The sequence below is a fragment of the Nematostella vectensis genome, chromosome 8, assembly GCF_932526225.1.
Source record: "Nematostella vectensis chromosome 8, jaNemVect1.1, whole genome shotgun sequence".
Taxonomy (NCBI): Eukaryota; Metazoa; Cnidaria; class Anthozoa; order Actiniaria; family Edwardsiidae; genus Nematostella; species Nematostella vectensis.
In genome coordinates, this window is record NC_064041.1 from 8,596,695 (window position 1) to 8,618,360 (window position 21,666).

Consider the following 21,666-nt stretch of genomic DNA (forward strand, 5'->3'; position numbering starts at 1 on the left):
TTTAAATACCAGCTGAGAAAAGACTTTAATTCCTGATGGGTTTGTAGAAAAAAAAACAAAAGGCTAAAAAACACTTGCAATTCTTTCATTTGCATTCACTGATCAATCTCTCGCTGAAGGTAAGATATCCTAAGATAATAATTTGACGAAGCGATGTATAATTCCTTAGAGCCCAAGAGGCCGACGTTAGGTGCGTGTCGTGAATTCTGTTTTCCACTTCGTCGAACGAGTGGTGTTAATAGTGGGCTGTAATTGAATCCTCGTTTCCATCTACCGTAACAAGCAAGGTAATTATAAAATATAACAAAAACCAAATCCAATTCTAATTGAAAAGCAAGCTAATACCTGCACAAAAATCACACAAGTTTATTAGAAGAGAAAGTTGATTGATTATTTCTCACCGAAACGCTTTGGCCTTTTAGTTTATTTCACAGCATGTGTGCGCGCCTAAAAACGTATTAATATTTAAGAGCAGAAAAAAGACAGCGCTGTCATGATGTTTGGGGCTTTCCTTTTATTCAATTTTTTATCTGAGTAAATTTGTCTCGCCTTAAAAAAAGGGAAAGGAAAGCTTTATAAAAAAAATTCAGTATTGCTCTCTTTTCGAGAATTTGTGAGTGCTTTTAAAGCACTCAAGCGTAAATGTGTTACAGGAGACCTAATCTCATCAAAGCTTTCAGTTCTTTATTTTGTGATATTTTCACGAGAACAATATAGGGGCTAGAGTATTGAAATTAATAGGCCCACAGCAAATAATTAGCTTTGCTCTTCCTCAGAACTCGTCTTTAAGATCGTTATTTTATGACTTTTATGTCACTTCCCAAGAGCATAGCTTTTATTGCGCTTTGTCGTGGGTTATGGAGAAATCTGTCGTTTTGTCAAAAACAGGCGTATGTAAAGCCATATCAATCAACTTCTTATTCGCCCGTCAAAACGGGGCTTAGAGGATAATCCACACCCTTCTTATAAAGACTTCCCACTGTCAAAGGCCTACATCCTTTTAAAAAAATAAGGGGGTGGAGGGAGAGGGTGTGTATAGGGTGGGTGGGGGGGGGAGGGGGTGACATGGAACATAGAGGCTACAGGCTAAAATTTGGCCCTTTAAGCATCATTTTTATAAGAAAGTTATCAGCCTGGTTGGTACGAATAGGTTCTTATCTGAAAGATAACTCAAATGTTTGTCAAAATTGTGATTTACGGTTGATAATAAGAGATAAAATACTTTTCTTAAATGTTTCGTGCATTGTGTTAAATACAACATGAGCTTAATGTTATGTTCATCATTGATTTTTACAGTGACTGTAATTTTTCGGTGAAAATGAAAAAAAAAAACAATCAAGAACCTAAATAGCCTGATTTGTCATAAGGTACCTTGGTTTATAAGAACCTTTTCAGCTTGTTCTTGAAAATTCTAGGTGACGCGGGTGTATACAACATATAGCATACTTGTATAAACCGAAATGGCCTCGTGGGTGGATGTTTACATAAACATGGTCATGGTCAACACCTAATCAAACCCGCTAGCATAAGGGAAACGCAGGGGAAGGGAGGGAAATGGAGGAAAACGCAGGGGAAAGTATGGAAACGGGGGAGGGTCGGCAAGCGGAGTTTGAGCGTCCCCTTCTCTGTAATGTTTTGCAGACATGACGGAAAAACATGAATTGACGCTTTAAATAAGCTCATTTCAGATCTAATAAGGCGGAAAATTCCTCTAATTACTTAGTGAGTAATAGCAAACAAAATATCAAACGCGACTTTTTAAAAATTGATGCGACTTTTTGTAAAGTGTCATTGAAATTTGAGCTTTTCGTCCCTGAGCTCATACATAGCGCAAAAATGATCAAGGAAAAAATATCTTTAAAAGCAAAAATCTGGGTATGTGCATTCCGGCCTCACGTTGTTTGTGTTTCAAAAATCAGTCCGGAATACAAGGAACCGATGGCCATTGTAAGAAATTGTGTCTTCTTTCTCTATCTAAAATTTCGCGTTTTCCTGGTTTTTCCGTCATGTCTGTTTTGCACAAACCCTATACAAGTAGACGCGTATCTGTTGCATCATCAAGGCTTGCATAAAATTAGATAGCGTGGTAGCGCAAAGGACAAAAGTCATTGTATCTCCGGCTGCGGTCCGTGATCAAGGAACATCTTCTCTATAATATTTTGCTTTAGCGCTATACAAGTAAGACGGTTTTGCTGCACATCCCGGATACAAGTAAGACGGTTTTGCTGCACATCCCGGATACAAGTAAGACGGTTTTGCTGCACATCCCGGATACAAGTAAGACGGTTTTGCTGCACATCCCGGATACAAGTAAGACGGTTTTGCTGCACATCCCGGATACAAGTAAGACGGTTTTGCTGCACATCCCGGATACAAGTAAGACGGTTTTGCTGCACATCCCGGATACAAGTAAGACGGTTTTGCTGCACATCCCGGATACAAGTAAGACGGTTTTGCTGCACATCCCGGATACATAAAATGATACAGCGTTGTGGTAGCGTTACTGTCGAATTCGTTGTATCGCGACCCGCGTTTTCAAAAAACGATTTGTTTTGATTTTCTGTTCCGTCAGTAAAACCATTCTGAGCCAATCATAGTCTCGCTGTGTGCACTCCCCTGGCTATCCTCTGGACGAAAACCAAACAGTGTCCGAAAAACGGTCTAAAAATCTTTCCGGAGTTTCTCCCAAAAATGTCTAAAAATCCCGAATTTGTCTCTAAAAATCCTGATTTCTCCCCTAAAAATCTCGAATTTGCTTTTTTTTTTCATCCATAAATATGCCATTCCTCCCTTAATTATAAGATATATATATCTTTATGTTGTGTTTTTTTTTATTTATTGGGTTTGTATAACTGCGCAATTCATCATTATTCGCATCGCAGGAAATAACTTTCCACGATTTACACATGTTTTACAAACTAAACTAACTTCTAAATACTGACTCTCCTACCAGTGAAGCAAACAAGGCATTCTGGGAATATGGCCAAAGCCGCTGACCGGTACTTTTTGTATGACAGTGACTAAATAGCCAAGCTATTGACGAACGGTTTAGTTGAAAGAATCACATTTCTACCGAAAATCGGCAGTTTTTGGTAGGAATTTTACCTAAAACCCTAAATAAATTTCCTAAAATCCTGAAATTTCCTAAAAATCTTTAGTTTTTCTAAAAATTTCGTTTGACTCTAAAAATCCTAAAAAAAAAAATCCGTAATTATGTATCCAGGCCTAATTTCGACAGTAAGCACAGAAGTCACTACTTCCGATTGCCTTCCGTGATCAAGAAACATATATCCTTAAGTCTTCCCTATCATCTCCTGATGACACAAATCCGGGGTTATGTTTCAAGTCCTGAATAGAAAAAAAATAAATATCGAAAACGTGGCGCTACGTGACTTTCGGAGCCTATATCGCGTCTTGTCTTATCCCATAGCTAATTGGTAAACGATTTTGTGTAATCAATGAGATATGCAGATAGATTCCAAAAGCTAGAAACAAAGTTAACGCTTTTTTTATACAATTATAAGCTAGATAAGAGAAGATAAAGATACCCTTTTCAAAAGTAGCACTTTGGGGGATAGCATATTTGAAGAAACAGTTTTTTCGAACATGGAACACGTTTAAATGAATTTTTGTTTGCAACCAAAGTCGGCAACTAAATAATGAAATAGGCGAAAAAATATTAGGAAATACTTTTTATTATAACCTCAGTAAATAACCTTAGTAAAACATTTTAGATTTATAAAAAAAAAATGGTACAAGCCCTTCTCAATTTATAAGACATATTGCATGTTATCGAATCTTGCTAGTCCTTGCTGAATTTTTCCCATATACTCTAAGTTTATGGCTAGGGTTGCAACAAGGTCCGATGAACGCACATTGTAATAAATGAAGCATATTGTAATAATTGAAGCATATTGTAATAATTGAAGCATATTGTAATAATTGAGGCACTTTGTAATACCTGACGCACTTTGTAATACCTGACGCACTTTGTAAAACCTGACGCACTTTGTAAAACCTGACGCACTTTGTAATACCTGACGCACTTTGTAAAGCCTGACGCACTTTGTAATACCTGACACACTTTGTAATACCTGACGCACTTTGTAATAATTGAGGCACTTTGTAATAGTTGACACACTTTTTAATACCGGACGCACTTTATAAAACATTTTGACGGCACTTATGCAATGAAAAAGAATGCTCTTGACGCAATTTTAAATAGAGTTTCCATGCTAGCAAAGCTAATCTGAAAGGTATGAAATTTGTTTTCCTGGTTCTCTTTTCTTGGATGTAGCACGTCCTGATAGCCACGCGTATGTTCAATAGACGTTACTTTCGCGTGCTAGTTGGCAATGTTGGCAAGGTGTTTTTTTTCTTTTTGAGCGAATTTATAATACATAATTCTTCTTTTATCTTTGCATATTTATTAGCTATTATGCGGGTCAAAATGTGGTGGTTTAATACGGCTACTTATGCTCTCCTTTTGAGCTCCGTCAGGTTCGGTTTTGATTCTAATTATCGATAACGTATCACTTTGAAAAACGATTTTTTCGCACTTTTTCGATCAAGGTGCCTCAAATGGGCTCAATTAATTTATCAAATAGCACGTTCTGGAGTTTCGTGGCCCTTTTTTTTTCTTTATTAAAAGGGACTTTGTCAACTATCCTACTGCCTGTCAACCCAGGCGTAGCAGAAATCCATATCGGCGTATATACGATCCTTTTTTACGACTGCATTCGGTTAGCCACAAATGAAGTTATAGTTTTGTATGTTTCTTTTGCAATTGTATTTTTTTTTTCAGTAAATAATGTAAACGATAATATAGGAGGGGCTGATGGAACCCCCCTTTATCGATCACATTTCGAGACGAAGTGAAGGGCTTCCGCAGCTTAATGTCACTTTTTGCAATATTATCAGCAGATGTAATTTAGCGGACCAAAACAGACCCTTTAATGCGATAATATCATCCGCATCCGCTGTTCTGTTATTTTGGGGGTCTCCACAAGATGTCTTCAAACAGCATGGCTAATTTTGCGCGCTTTAGGCTACAAACGCAGAGCTACAAACGCAGAACAGAGTAAGCGGTGCAGCAGTGATTCGTATGTGAATTTTAAACATCCAAATATTTGGACTTCTCCCACCATCACACGGGGTAAGTAGAATATTATTAGAGGATAAAGATACTAAAAGAAGACGTTATTTTTTTATGGCTTGTGTGACTTTTGATTCGATTAGCACTTCTTCTTATTCTTTTGTTTAAATAAACAATTTTCATTTTTAAAATTTCATATTAATTCCATTCTACTACTTAATCTATACTATTGAGAATAATGTAGACCTACCAAAATTTACCTCTTAGAAAAATATTAATCAAATAGCAACGCCAGCTGTGAAGGAAAATTAGTTAAGACAATGTATGTAGAAATGATTGTTTATTTGCCTAAATAAGTGCAGTTATAGGTTGTAGCTTATAAATTTTATTTCCATATAGAACACTAACACGAACATTTCAATACCAATCATTTTCTCAAATGCATTCAAAACCCAAGCAGTATTTAGGTATTACTTTAATCGAAGCATACCAAAATAATTAAGGAAATAAAAAATAAATTAGAAGATGAATAAATAAAGATGGATAAATAAATAAATCAAAATGAAAATGTCTGGTCCTAGTCGATCTATCTGCATATGGTTTTACTGGAGCGACTAAACAACGAGTTTTGGTTTGTAAACTTGCTTTTGAATCAACATAACGTGCCGTAAGATAAATTCTATTGGTATATATTTTTCTTAATATTGGTAAAAGAAAGAACAAGAATACGACTGAACTACAGAATGCTTTCCAATTAACATTTCGTTTTTATTCGATTTCCTCTTCTATAAATTTTAGTGTTAGACCTATATTTTTGTAAACTTGAATAGCATCATTATAAAAAAAATGGGTTGATTCAAATAAATAATAAAAAAATAAATAATCCCCCAAAAGTTAGTAGTTACGCAGCTCAAAATAAACACAAAATATTAGGAAAATATTAGAGAGTTCTGGCGGGCTAAGGTTATGCTTGTGGCGGTAAAACATCGCGTCTTGTCGTTGACTTTCGTAGTAATAAAAGAGAAGCAGTTTATAAAAAAGAGATTTCCCAGCCGACTAGGCGCCCGATAATTACGAATGCTGACATTTTCTTGACATGGTTATAACGGTGGTTTGTAGACAGTCACATAATTAAATACATTTATACATTTAGGATTTGAAGAATTGAAATCAAATATGTTCTTGTTAGTGTCTCAGCAAATCTATTTAGAATAGAAGGATGTAAGTGTAAGCAACAAAAAGAAAAAAAAAATGAAGATAACAAGTACAATTACTGGTGGCCTTAATAATAACCAGAAGCATGGTGATCGGTAACCGCCCCGCTTCAATCCCCCCCCCCCCCTCCCCCCCCCCCCCCCGTCACGCAGGGAAGGGGATGTGAGTGGTTTGCAAATAAGGAAAAAGGTTTACAAACAAGTGTAAATTGCTGGGGAATCTATAACTTGAAAGATAGGAACAGACTTTATGTGACAGTGAGTAAATTAGAGAAAAATACATAGCAAAACGTTACAGACGGAACCCTTATATTGAATCTGTAGCCTTTAAGTGCAGGGGAATTCTCTTCAAAAACTCTATTCCAGTAAAAGGAACTTTTAATTTGAAAACAATAGACATCGAAAGGCCCTGAAAAAATGGCATTAAAAAAATAATTGGTTTTGTTTAGTTTATACGTTGATGAAATGATGAAATGGCAATTAAAGGTCCTGTAAACCCCAAGTATCAAACAAACTATTTTGTCGATATTTAACAGAATTTCTCGATACTGAATATCGAGGTCTTGCCCTTTTCGGCCTAAAAGTTGTTGTTTTGTCCATTGCAATTTTACATCCGGTTGAAAATACGGCGGAAGTAAATTTACCTATAGGTTTTAACACTAATTTGATGGTTTTTGCGCTTAAATAAAACGACCTTCTTAAATTTTAACAGCTACGAAAAATTTTTCATCGGAAAATATGATCTCTTCTTCATACACTGCAAAAGATCTTTGACAGAAATTTACTCTATCCCAGTTAGATTTTAAGGTTCTTCACGACACAAAATGCTTTGTGGGTTCTGCACGACACAAAATGCTGTTTTTCCAAGTTCATTTTGCAAACGCACTAGCTAAGGGGGCCGTCCACACTAAGGGGTCGTCCACACTAAGGGGTCGTCCACACTAAGGGGGTCGTCCATACTAAGGGGTCGTCCACACTAAGGGGGTCGTCCACACTAAGGGGTCGTCCACACTAAGGGGGCCGTCCACACTAAGGGGTCGTCCACACTAAGGGGTCGTCCACACTAAGGGGTCGTCCACACTAAGGGGGTCGTCCACACTAAGGGGTCGTCCACACTAAGGGGGTCGTCCACACTAAGGGGTCGTCCAGACTAAGGGGGTCGTCCACACTAAGGGGGTCGTCCACACTAAGGGGGTCGTCCACACTAAGGGGGTCGTCCACACTAAGGGGCCGTCCACACTTAGGGGGTCGTCCACACTAAGGGGGTCGTCCACACTAAGGGGGTCGTCCACACTAAGGGGTCGTCCACACTAAGGGGTCGTCCACACTAAGGGGTCGTCCACACTATCACGGAATCGTTTGAATTTGTATACTTTTTGATACGTTTAGACCTTCCGTCCACACTAACACGCGCACTGTATCCACCGAATCCGGATACTTTTGAAAACGCTGTCGAAAGTGAATCAAAACGAATCCGGATACTTTTGGATCCGTGTTAGTGTGGACGACCACTAAAACTCGCAAAGCAAAACGATCAACACTTGGAAGGTTTGCGAAGCAGCCGATGATGACTCATCGTCAATAAAATGGTCTTTTCATTCATGAATCGTTTTTGTGATTTGAATTGTTTGGTGATTTATTCTCTCACAAGCCACATTAAACATAATTATGCTCTAAAATAGTAACGATTTGACGATATAAACATTTTTCAGTCTTTTAACTCTTTGGGAAGCATCATAATGCCGATTGAGATTGCAGTTAGCCTCCATAGAATTGAGGTATGGTAATAAAATTGGCCTTTTTAATGAGTAAACCATCCACTTTCTTTTCACGAGTGCGAAAATCTTACCATTTATTACTCATTTATTTCAGCTCACATTTCTTTTTCGCCGTGTCTACTTGCACGGCTTCCGGTAAAGGAAGAAAAAAACTAGTTGCACGGCTGTCTCCAATTTTCTCGATTTTTAGCCTAAATAACAAGTTTCTGACTTTAAGACACTTCCACGATTATTTAGAACAGTATGAACGAAGCGTGGAGTTCGACATTTCATGCATCGTTCATTATTTGCTGAGAATTTAGTCCGTGGGCCAGAAAGTGAAACCCTACCCCCCGGAGATTTTGGGAGACATATATCATCTGAAAGCCCTTTCTATAGTGATTCCAAAAATATATGTTTACGCTTCTAAAAACTCCGGGTGTGGCCGTAAGGTGTGGTTGTTTATTCCAGTTAAAAACCACAGGGTACCCACGTCGGATTTTTTCTAAAACGATTGTTTAACTAAACTAAGATTTAGAAAAAGTAAGCCAAACATTAAATTCTTGCATTTTAAGGCATATTTGCATATTTAATTTAGTGAAAAATCTGCTAAAAAGATCCTGGGAAGGTTTTGGGGGTACCACAGGGTACCCACACTCTCAAATTTGGAAAATATATTAAACAGCTTTGAAATTTGAAAGAAACAAATGAAATTATAGGGTAAATTTACTTCCGCCGTATATGACTTTTGTATAATTTATCTATTTATTTCTCCACTTTCATCAATCATCTTAAAAAGGAAATGTCTAAAATCTGTTTATTGGTTCCCTTGCATTTTTCATTTCCCCCTTTTTCTGTTCTTTAATGAAAATTGAAATGTTCTGTTGAATGAAATGTTTAGGTAACAGTTTTAACTCTTTACTTAAGGCTTACACTTATATTTCTCTACCTTGGAGTTTTTGTAGGATTATTAATTTAATTCTAGAAACTCTTTTTGAAGCTCTGTTGTTGTCTTCATCATGGCAGGTTGACTGAAATGTCTCATTTAGTCGGGATGTGTCGGACTAGGTGTCTGTTATCTAGAATTTTCAAGTTTTGCAACCAGCACATAAGCATCCGAACTAGGTTAAAAATGGCGGGGATCTTCGAGGTTCCGCGCTTGAACAGCTTTTAAATTAATAAGGATAAGAATAGAGGCGTCGATACGATGGATCTCCGGACTGGTACTTTATTGTTACAAATACAAAAAAGAAGCATCTATTCTCATTTATTTTTCTTGCATATCAATTTTTGACACAAGAAGTCTAAAAAAAAAACAAGCGTTCCAATATTTTTTTTCTCATTATTTTAAAATAATTGTCAAGCTTGAAGTTTTGGCCTGAACCAGCTGGGAAGTTACCTAGCAAGGCAACAGCGCTAGGATTTCCTCTTAAATTATTAACAAATTTTTATCCAGTGCAAACCAAATCATGCACGAACAGAATGAAAACAAGTTTTTTACCCCGCACTATTTGCTATCTTCCCTGCTAGCGTCTTTTCTTTCTCTGTATTTCGCTGGGCTGGCATTCGTGAGGAAAAGAGACGCCAGCCCAGCGAAATACGGAGAAATGAGGTGTCTGTTAGCAGGGAAGTTGCTATCCATTTTAGCAGTAGTTCTTTCTAAGATAATCACACAGAAAATTTTTGCGAGTTTAGACATAATATTGCATGTTACGTAAAGCGGATAAAAGGACAAGTGTAGTTAATTTTCATTTCGTAAACAAAGTGCTATTCAGCTGCCCAAATCTCATATCATAATAAAAAAAGAACCCCAAAACAATTTCCCATTATTAAAACGTTGTTAATGAGGTGAGACCTACGTAAGTGAACACTGGTATATTGTATTGCTTTATTCTCATTGATTGTTCATTCACTTCTTTCCGGGTAATTAGGGCAAGAAAAAAAAACGCATTTGTGCAAAACAAAAAGAAGTTTCCAATTTATTAGATAATCAGATCTAATTGTTTTTTCTATGCTCCCTGCAAAGTCTGTTTAATTCCTTGTAGTGTGATATGATTGGATGTTGAAATTTTTAAAGAAGAGACAGTAGTATTAATACGTTAAGCGTTGTCGCAGGGCGCACTATCTACCTTCGACTGAATGGATGGTGACTACTCAAGGTGATAAGGTACGTTCCTTTTTTTATCCTACCAAAATAGTGTGAGAAATCACACCTAGGCTACTTTGAGGTAAATAAAGCTCTAACAACAAAATGTTTTTAAAACACCCATCATGGTAATTTATAAAAAAAAAAGAAATTAAAATTCGATTTTTTTCCTCAGCTGTTTTGTTTCCCTAATATGTTAGATAAAACTGCAAAAAGTTCGCCAATATTTCCTTTGCTTTGTCAACCGAGTGAGCCAGCGCCAGGAAATATTGCCGATGCCGGCGTTGTTTAACATTGGCATTTGACGAGATTTAACCATAAAAGAACTATTTTGTCATTAAACATTGACATGAGAGGCTGTTGTTTCTAAGATTATCTGAGTGACCTCTTAATTCCCAAGTAGCGATGATTGTTGAGGCGCAATGATTGTAGTTGAGAGTTTCATCGAGGCCTCCTTGCGAACATTCAATTTAAATATCATTTAAAATGAGATTTGAAATAAAATGAGATTGGCATGATCAAATGTGCTGCACATGCGACTGTTTTACTCGTCACGGCTGTAGCAGGGGGTGAGGCACTGGAGGCGCGTCCCCCCCAATATTTTTTAAAAATTACAAGGGAATGACCAGTAGGGGCGTGGCTGTGCTCCCCAATATGCTCCCCAAATGTGTCTGTTTTGTGCCCCCCCCCCCTACCCAATCTTACATGGCCCTGTGGCTACTGCTCTGTCATAGGGTACTGACTGCTCCACGCAAATATACATTAATGAGTGTGAGTAAGCATTGTCACTGTACAACGGGCTAGCGTCCCCAGCGATTCTTTTACGTCCCCTATTAAAAGTTAATGAACTGCGGTGCGACACGGGAAAACCGGCTTTATTTTCTTCGAGAATTCAAGGGATTTATGGTCCCCAGTATAGAGAAATCCCACGAAAACAACCAACCAAACAAACAAAATAAATAAATAAAAAAGCTGACCTCCCCAGGTTTTAAAAAGCTCAATGTGATTTCTGGTTTAGTTGATCAAAGGGCGTACGGTTTGCGAGAGTTACCTCCGTTTGGCGACTAGATTTATTTGGATCACTTCTTATGACAGAAGCAAAAAAAATAAATACAAATATTAAGAGCAAAGTGTCACAAGCTAACATTGCAATAATGCTGTGAATTAAAAGGATATAAGGTTTAAGCTCCCCCGTAAACGTTTGTTTAGCTTATGATCGATTGAATTTTAATTAAAATCCCTACCGGAAAAAAATACATTTGAATTAGTCCCTAACCAGAAACAAATAGAATCCATTAAAGGACTTTATTTGTGAAACAGATCATACTACGGTTTTATTAGGAGTGGATAAATTGCCTCAGAAAGATCATCTTGCACCTGGCATCTGTTAATTCACATTATATTGCCAATACACTCTTTTTTTTTATATATAAGAACCTTTTTTATAAGAACGTCCAGCCTGAGATTTCACAAAATTTTAAGAAGAACAATTTTAAGAAGAACACGCCGAGGCTCAGATATCAGAAAAATATTACTTTTTCAGTCCTGATGCGTTCTAAAATGCAGAATCAAATTGCTATTGATCATTGCTATTATTGATCATTTGTGTAATTCTCTTCCTATAATTCATTGGGTATTATATTTTTATATACACTAAAACTTAAGAACATCGTTAAGAACACAATCAGCCTTAAGATGCTCCAAAAATAAGAACGGCCCAGCCTCAACTGAAGATTAGACGTTCTTATAAAAAAAAGGGTGTATTTCTCTTCCGTCATCGTCCTCACAGTCGAACCGCGTATTAGCAACAGCCTTCCTAATGTCCCAAAAACGTGTCTAAAGAATAACCCTCGATTATGTAAAAAAATTGCTAAAGTTTCTTACTTATTCGATGCCATAACTTTCAAGTGCAATAATTAAAATATGGAAATATTATAAGAAAAACGTGCGAAGACGTGTCCGTTGTATCCTACTTCACAGGCGCATCGGCAATTCCACAGCCAACGTAGATGAGCAATAAATACGGGAAATAAGGGAAAAAAACGAAGGTTGGAATGCTATGTTTTAGGCCTATTTCAAAACAGACAAGACAGAGTAAGTCTTGCTGTAGTTTCGAGCGTTAAAGCGAAAAAGAGGAACTTGTTTTTTAACAAGATTATTTGCCTTGAAATTTGATTTTGAATGTTTATTTGGTTTTTCCTTTGGATTTGATTAATCATAACCTGCTTATTTCTTATTAAATAGACTAAAAAAGAGAGGGGTTATAAAATAGTGCATTTGAGACGTCAGTAATTTCCTTTTTTTTAAATAGCTTTTAAAACCGAAAAACCGCCCAATATTTACGACTGCTGGCACTGGAAATACAGGAGAGATTGAGGAATATCACTTGTGTTGTGGTCATGACTATGGGCTATTTCCAACGGTGTATTCTTCAATACGGGAAGTCGACGCCGAATAATAACGTTTGCTAAAACCTTCCACGTTCACAGATAAAAGAAAAATTAATACAAGTTGCAAGCGGCCCTTGTCTTTTGGTCAAAAGGCGGTAGGAAAAGGGAAAAAAGGAAAAGCCTCACACACGCCACAATCAATCTACTATAAAATTAAAACGATATTGTTTTTAAGCGCGAAATGTAAAACAAAGACAGCTATTTTCATTTTTTTTTTAAATTCAGGATCCCAAACGGATTTCTATCTATCAATTCAAGTGTGAACTAGCAGCGATGAGCGGGCGAGAAACAGAGGTGATAGTTTGACTTAAAAAGTATTTGGCAAGAATAACAAGGGGTTGGGATTAAACAGAGTAACTGAGTAATATTTTCAACATCTAGCAGGTACAAAAAGTAGACAAGAGTTTGACATAGAAAGTTTCTGCTAAGATATTACTAGAACACGAGCGAACAAAGTTTGGAATTACAAATGGAGATCTATGGCTTATCTGCGAGGCCCCCACAGCCGTAACAGCTGTTGTGTTAACAAGTCAATCAGAGAAACGATATGGCAAGAGGATAAATGCAAAATCCAAATGGTTTCTAGAAAAAGCTATTATGTGATTGCAGTCGATAAGAGCCCCCACGATCCGCGTTGATGTGGTGTTCACGACCACCGACACACGAATTTAATACAAATTTTCAATGTCCCCCAGGGAAGAAAACTCAAATAAGTTTACTAATATATACCTAATAAGTCTACTGACGTGGGAATGTTTTTCTATGGATCTGATAATTAAAATTTCCTTAGTAGTTTGAGGTTATGTCTTCTTTATGTCTGCTCTAATTTGCACGCTTTTACTTTTTGTAGCCTTTCTTTTTGCTTGCATTATTTTTCCTGATTTATACATATAATATTAAAATAATGAAAGAAATTGAAGGAATAAAGTAAAAAAAAAAAAAAAAACCGATCGACAGAACCCCTCGAATGATAAAAACCATGTAGTTTACTTTCAGCCACATCATGCAGATGCAGGGACAAATCGAAAATCTAGGAGGGGAACACAACTTGGACGGGGGACAAACATCCCCTCTCCCCCACCCCACGGACCATTAGAAAAGTGATAGGCGTGCATACTCTTGTTTCCTTGCCTGCAAAATCTGTATGATTTTTTTTCTGCAACTTTTTTATTTTGTTCTACCACAAAATTTTTAAGAAATGGCTGGCTTATATATCTTATGTGCTTTATTGTAATCAACATCTCCTTAATTTCAAGATATTTGATAGGTTTTGATAGATATTTTAGACTGCAGACAAGCTATAGAAAAACTAGATGGTCTGCGTAGGCGTGGTGTAGACAAACTAGACAATGTTGTATACCTCTGTGAAAAAGAGTAGTCATCGCAAATTGTGTTGATTTATAGCTGGTCATACCGGACAGAAAAAGGACTAAATATTTCTGGATATTTTTAACTGATCCAGTCTTAGTTCAGCGATATTCCGCGCTTTCTCGGTGTCGTTGGATAATAAATACCATATTTAGTCGAAAATGTGACCCCCCCGGTGCTTATTCTATTTTTCGTGTTTTGAGTGCGCTTATATTAGGGCGGGCCATTTTTCTCTCGGAGACTAAAAAATACATTTTGTGCAAATTTTTTGAATGTTTATCCTTAACAAAGATGCATTTCTGTGAGAGAATCGAGCAAAAGAGCATCGAAATATATCCTCTTTGAATTAAGAAAGAAAACATTACTTAGATGTGATTTGTAACATTGTCTTTAATTGTCTCATAACAATCCTAAAAAAACGTCGGAATGAAGGCGCTTATTTGTAAGTGGAATTTACCAAATTTCCCGCTATATGTGCGGTGCTAAATCGAGTAGATACGGTAACCTACAATCTTCAAGTTCTTAAAATATTCCTTAATACGGATTGGTTAAACTTCAGGTTTAGAAATATTGCTTGGGGCAAGGAATCGAATACAAAATGCATCTAAATGAATCATTTCCCCAGGCTAATTTTCAGCGTTGTATTATCAATGATTCTTCATTTACAACGTTTGCATCGAATACCCTTCACGGGAGCCTAAAAAACTCAAAAAGATGTTTTAAATCCCATCGGTATCAAAAACAACCACAAATGCGATGCATTCTGGGTAGCTTGACACGATCCCTTTAAGGTAAAGTATATCGATTTGGCTACGCGAAGCTCAATCAGTATGGCACTATAATTATAGCATTCAATGCTAGTAGGGAATTGTGATTCCTTCCCCTCTGTTTCCTAAGGATAACCACCTCTTTATTTTATTACATATCTTTATAACTTTGTAGACTTGAATGTCATGGAAAGCATAGTCTTCTACGTATTCGCTTGTTTATAGGATGCACTGGTTGCTTGGGGCGTTTTTGGCACCCCCTTAGATATCAAGTGGTTTTATTCCTTATCAGACATGATAAGTAGTAGTGAACCTATTAAGCTCTTTAGGATTTTTTCCAAGCCATAAGAAGCAATTAAAATGTTTATGCTCCTCAACACAGGACTAGTGGGGAAATAGCCTTGGCAAGCATAGCCAAGTGGCGTACAAGGCATTTTTGCGAAACACGAATATATTCCTTTTTTTCCCATTTGTAATCAGATGCGTTAGCAAGTTATGTTTCAGGCGGTGACAATTATTTTTTAAACAAATCTTTCTCGGGCGGGCACTTAGAGGCTTAAGGTTAAGATAGGGGGAAAGAAGGAATCACTGCGTGTTAAAAACCTAAAATTTGTAGTATGTTGAAACGGTATTTTTAATGCTCCTAGAAGATAACTAATTAACGTAACGTGGGCATTAAAGCATGCCCATGTTAACAAGTACCACTAGTACCACTTTATTAGCACCGCCATACCAGTGGCAGATCTAGGGGGTTTACACCCCCCCCCCCCCCCTTGGGCTGCCAAGTAACAAAAAAAATTACCCCCCCTTTTATCACTGAGCCAAACCCCCCCTTAAGCGAAAAGCTAGATCAGCCCCTGCATACCTCTTTTCCTAACAATCGCTAGTTTTTTTGCAAGTGCTGTGTTTTTTTGTCCCTGTAAATGCTGCAGGGCTTTAACTGGGAGGTTTTGTTGAAAGGAGCGATTTTATGAAAAGAGGACTAGTCAAGCATTCAATATTATTTTCTTTTTCTTGAAAACGCAACAGCAAGAAAGATGGACTATACTACATTGAAATGCTTATTTTCGGCGTCACTTTTTGATTTGAAAAGAAAGGGTGGTGGTGGTGGTGGTGGGGGGGGGGGGGGTTGTGTTTGAAATGTTGAAGGTTTTGGAAAGGTTTTTGAAATGTTGAAGGTTTTCTGTCTGATTTCCTCTGCTTATGTGTTTTGCCTTTTTCTAATTCTTTATGCCAAAATACATTGTACGTTCCGGGCAGAATTCGAGGTTCGAGTCGTACTTAGTAACACCGATTAGGCGTAATCTCGCACCTAAAAAATATCTGTGTTTGAAACAACATTAAAAATGGCCAATCACGCCGCCTTTTTATTCTTCCGCTCAATGCCGAGTCATACAAAGCATCCATTTCCATCAGCTGCTTAACCGCTTCCCGGCTTCCTCATTCAAACAAACTGAATAGCATTTGGTGCTTTTGGTCGGTTAGCGCCTTGCGGAAGTGTGTTGAATCAAGGTTCGATTTGTAGCTGAAGTAATGCTCTATCGTTGCGTGACTACAGCGTTTCGAAAGTCCCGGATGGAAGCAGCCAACAGCTTTGAAAATTTCTGCCTTTAATATTTGTCGCCATTTTACATTCAGCAATGAATTGTACATGTCATCCGAGATGTCGTCGTATAGGCAGATTTACCCTGGGAGGGGAGGGTGGGGTACTCTCTATATCCATCAGACGGGGATCATCGTCGTATCTTTAGGGTGTAAATTTGGGAGGGGTGAAAATGAGAATGGTCAGAATTTTTTTCCTGGGTATCTTTTAGGGTGCTACTAAAGCCATCGTTCATCTAACTTGTAGCTCATAAAAGAGCGTTAAAGAGTGTCAATCTTCCATTAGAGTCAGTTTTAAATAAACGTTTTTATTACAAAATTTGTTTGAGGTATCTTTTAGGGAGTAAATTCATGCCTTACCACGCCCATTTAGTATCTTTTATGGTTAAAATATAACCAGACAACGCCAACTTTAATTTCTTTTAGGGCTGTTTAAAAAAATTCCCGACGATGATCCCCGTCCGTTTGATATCGGAGTCCCCCCAGGGTAGATTTAGCCATCTCTTGGACTGGTAACCAAGATATTTTCAATCAAATATCGTCAATTACGTATAACACTTTATTCGTAGATTGATATTTGGAAGATTTCTTGCGAATAAACCGTTGTATTTTTATTTTCAAGTATAAACAGAGATGATCGCATTTTTTAAGATTAGAGATACACGTCCGCTTCAAGATTGATAAAAATATAAAAATATACAGGAAAATAGTTTCCTTTTTTGGTTTTGTTTAGTTTCTAGCCACACAGGTGGGCCTGTGGTCACGTGTAGGAGGGGGACAGGTACGAGCGCACCATGCCTCACCCCCCCCCCCCCCCCCCAGTTATCAGAAGATGACCCGCAAATCCTGCTGTGGGCCTAATACTGGCTGGAGCGTAGGGGAGGGGGAGGGGGGCCAAGGCAACGACGAGAGCAGTGTCAGTAAATTTCGACAAATGAGCAAATGTAGCTTGTGAATCCGAGCCGATAAGGCGGACCACCATAAATTTATTTCTAGCCAACTACTAACCGCATCGAAAATGGACTAGACAATGAGGCAGCTACAGGGAAGTATGTGGTGTCGATAAGCCGAAGAATGATGGTTGCCAGAAGCTACCATTTGATTACATTTTTTAAACGGAATGTAATATTTTGACATCGCTAGAAGCTAAATTGGGAGTTGACACGGGACCACACATTGAAACATATCATATGGTTCACGTTGGGAAAACAGCTGAAATTTTAGATTTCGGACTGAATACACAGCAAGAATCGGACCTCGAAGTTGAATTTATCTCATTGAATTTCAATGAAGCACACCAGTTTCATACGCTATATCAACGAAAAAAGGGGCTTACATAAAAATGTCTGGTTATCGCAGGCCTAAATGGTATGTAATATCCATGCAACTATTTGCTCTCATTTGGACACATGAGCGGGAGCAAAAAAAAAACCTGACTGCTTGGGTTGTCTTAGCGCTTGTGGTATCCGTTGCCGTTTGTTTTGAGATTAATTTGTGCTCTGTCCCTGAACTTCAATATGTTTTAAAGGTTCTACGCTCTCCGATTGGTATTATCACCATCCCATTCTTTTAAATATTGTTGTTGTATTTTCATATATTTTGGAGTTGGCAGATTGTTGTTTCTAAAACTTGTTAATATATATATTTAAAAAAGTTGTTGTGAATCCTCTCCTTAATCTCATCGCGATTAGCAAAAGTGGCCAATTTAACAATTTTTTATTAGATATCGATCTAAGATAACGACTTAATGAAAACAAGTAAATGCAGTAAACAAAAGAAGGTGGCTTGGGTCGTTTTGGAATTTACTCCTTTTAAAATTGACCTAATCGCTCCCGATTTTGCTCATATGTTTCTGTGGGTAATCATTTAACTCTAAATCGAGTAAATTTGAAATAGAGCTTTACTTTTCTTGAGAATTTCTTAACCCTAAGGGTGCATACGAAAGGTTTGCTAAGCCTCTGTTGTAAACGCAGACGGGCCCTATGGTAATTCATAAGTAACTTTTGATTAAATTTATTCGTTTTACATGGAAATACGATCTTTAATATTCTGCGAATTCCCCTCTATAATTTTCAACTGCAAAACCGCTTCCTGGATTTCTTATTCAAACAAACCAAGAGAGCATAAATACTTTTGCTCTCTTGAGCAAACTGAATAACATTCAGTCAGAGCCTTGCGGAGGTAGCGTGAAGGGCTGGCCAATGAAAACGCTTCAAAGATGTTTGAATGACGGAAGCCAGAAGACGATTTAGGTGTCGGCCCGAGTTCGCAGCATATTGAAAACAGCAATAAAATAAGACTCGCTATTACCGATAACACTGGAAGTTTATTCGCAAGAGTAGAGTATTGAAAACCGCAATAAAATAAGACTCGCTATTACCGATAACACTGGAAGTTTATTCGCAAGAGTAGAGTATTGAAAACCGCAATAAAATAAGACTCGCTATTGCCGATAACACTGGAAGTTTATTCGCAAGAGAGTATTCATAAACAACTTAGGTGTTCGGCTGGGTGGGTAGACGGAGGAGGGATTAATAACGCTTCAAAGGTTACCTTGTATATAGAGCAATAATACCCTTAATACGTCTGTAATCTCCTGATAACCCGAAGCAATTTCGAATTTCTCTTTTGTATGAGTTATCTAGGGTCAACTGTAAACGGTAGGGGCTGTTATTAATCCACATGAACTCCGAATGCTTTTCCAAAATTTATGGGACGGTACCTCTATTCAGCGGTCACTTCCCAATGTCTCGCCTAATAGAGGTACCACTGAATACATAACTTGGCACAGTCCCTAGGGTGGTCGCTTAATAGAGGTACCACTGAATACATAACTTGGCACGGTCCCTAGGGTGGTCGCTTAATAGAGGTACCACTGAATACATAACTTGGCACAGTCCCTAGGGTGGTCGCTTAATAGAGGTACCACTGTATACATCACTTGGGTACGGTCCCTAGGGTGGTCGCTTAATAGAGGTACCACTGTATACATGACTTGGCATGGTCCCTAGGATGGCCGCTTAATAGAGGTACCACTGTATACATCACTTGGCACAGTCCCTAGGGTGGCCGCTTAATAGAGGTACCACTGTATATATCACTTGGGTACGGTTCCTAGGGTGGCCGCTTAATAGAGGTACCACTGTATACATCACTTGGCACGGTCCCTAGGGTGGTCGCTTAATAGAGGTACCACTGTATATATCACTTGGCAAGGTCCCTAGGGTGGCCGTTTAATAGAGGTACCACTGTATACATCACTTGGCACGGTCCCTAGGGTGGCCGCTTAATAGAGGTACCACTGTATACATGACTTGGCATGGTCCCTAGGGCGGCCGCTTAATAGAGGTACCACTGTATACATCACTTGGGTACGGTCCCTAGGGTGGTCGCTTAATAGAGGTACCACTGAATACATAACTTGGCACAGTCCCTAGGGTGGTCGCTTAATAGAGGTACCACTGTATACATCACTTGGGTACGGTCCCTAGGGTGGTCGCTTAATAGAGGTACCACTGTATACATGACTTGGCATGGTCCCTAGGATGGCCGCTTAATAGAGGTACCACTGTATACATCACTTGGGTACGGTCCCTAGGGTGGCCGCTTTAATAGATGTACCACTGTATACATCACTTGGCACGGTCTCAAGGGTGGTCGCTTAATAGAGGTACCACTGTATACATTACTTGGCACGGTCCCTAGGGTGGCCGCTTTATAGAGGTACCCCTGTATACATTACTTGGCACGGTCCCTAGGGTGGCCGCTTTATAGAGGTACCACTGTATACATCACTTGGCACGGTCCCTAGGGTGGTCGCTTAATAGAGGTACTACTGTATACATCACTTGGCATGGTCCCTAGGGTGGTCGCTTAATAGAGGTACCACTGTATACATCACTTGGCACGGTCCCTAGGGTGGTCGCTTAATAGAGGTACCACTGTATACATCACTTGGCATGGTCCCTAGGGTGGCCGCTTAATAGAGGTTCCCTGTATACATCACTTGGCACGGTCCCTAGGGTGGTCGCTTAATAGAGGTACTACTGTATACATCACTTGGCATGGTCCCTAGGGTGGTCGCTTAATAGAGGTACCACTGTATACATCACTTGGCACGGTCCCTAGGGTGGTCGCTTAATAGAGGTACCACTGTATACATCACTTGGCATGGTCCCTAGGGTGGCCGCTTAATAGAGGTTCCCTGTATACATCACTTGGGTACGGTCCCCAGGGTGGCCGCTTAAAATTGTACCACTGTATACATCACTTTGCACGGTTCCGAGGGTGGCCGCTTAATAGAGGTACCACTGTATATATCACTTGGCACGGTCCCTAGGGTGGTCGCTTAAAATTGTACCACTGTATACATCACTTGGGTACGGTCCCCAGGGCAGCCGCTTTATAGAGGTTCCACTGTATACATCACTTGGCACGGTCCCTAGGGTGGCCGCTTTATAGAGGTAGCACTGTATACATGACTTGGCATGGTCCCTAGGGTGGCCGCTTTATAGAGGTACCACTGTATACATCACTTGGTACGGTCCCCAGGGTGGCCGCTTAATAGAGGTTCCACTGTATACATCACTTGGGTACGGTCCCTAGGGTGGCCGCTTAATAGAGGTACCACTGTATACATCACTTGGGTACGGTCCCCAGGGTGGCCGCTTAATAGAGGTACCACTGTATATATCACTTGGCATGGTCCCTAGGGTGGCCGCTTAATAGAGGTACCACTGTATATATCACTTGGCATGGTACATCAGTTGTCTAAGTCCCGAGGATAACCGCTTAATAAGGGTACCACTGTATAAAACTTTGCACGGTCCTTAGGATTGCATAATAGAGCTACCACTCTAAATGCCAGGGGGTCTAGGTCATACCGTTGTTTGATAGATAACTTTCGAGATTAAGCAACAAGGAGTGGACATATGTTTAAAAGGGAAGCGATTGTGATATATTTGACAAATACTACTGCAAGGGAAGTCACTCCACGAATAAGAACTCATTCATCTTGATAGACTTTGTGGCTTTCAATTCAGTTTGATTCAGATTCAGTTTGTCAGACACCTTAATGTGTACAAAGCTTTACATTTCTTGGGAGCTAACAGACAGACGATCCAGAAACAAACAACCTTCAAACACATTGCCTAAGGTTAGTTGTACTACTTTGACTTTAAGCAAGCCTTTAATTTCTTTAAAAGACTTAAATAGGTTTAAAAGTGCAGAATGGCTAATACAGAAAGACGCCGAGGCAAACAAAAAAA

General features: G+C 38.7%; 1 protein-coding gene across 5 annotated transcripts in view; it reads left to right on the forward strand.

The window, feature by feature from the left end:
- Window positions 1-19: 19 nt before the first annotated feature.
- The window catches only part of LOC5519325 (apelin receptor A), a 26,911-nt gene continuing 5,264 nt past the window's right edge, over window positions 20-21,666 (forward strand). The window contains exons 1-3 of one of the 5 annotated variants that reach the window (XM_032364215.2): window positions 127-287; window positions 2,169-5,155; window positions 10,182-10,233. In XM_032364215.2, coding sequence (XP_032220106.1) covers window positions 10,210-10,233 — 24 coding nt within the window. In that variant the 5' untranslated portion in view covers window positions 127-287; window positions 2,169-5,155; window positions 10,182-10,209. The other 4 variants (XM_032364218.2, XM_032364214.2, XM_032364216.2 and 1 more) reach the window with 4 other exon arrangements.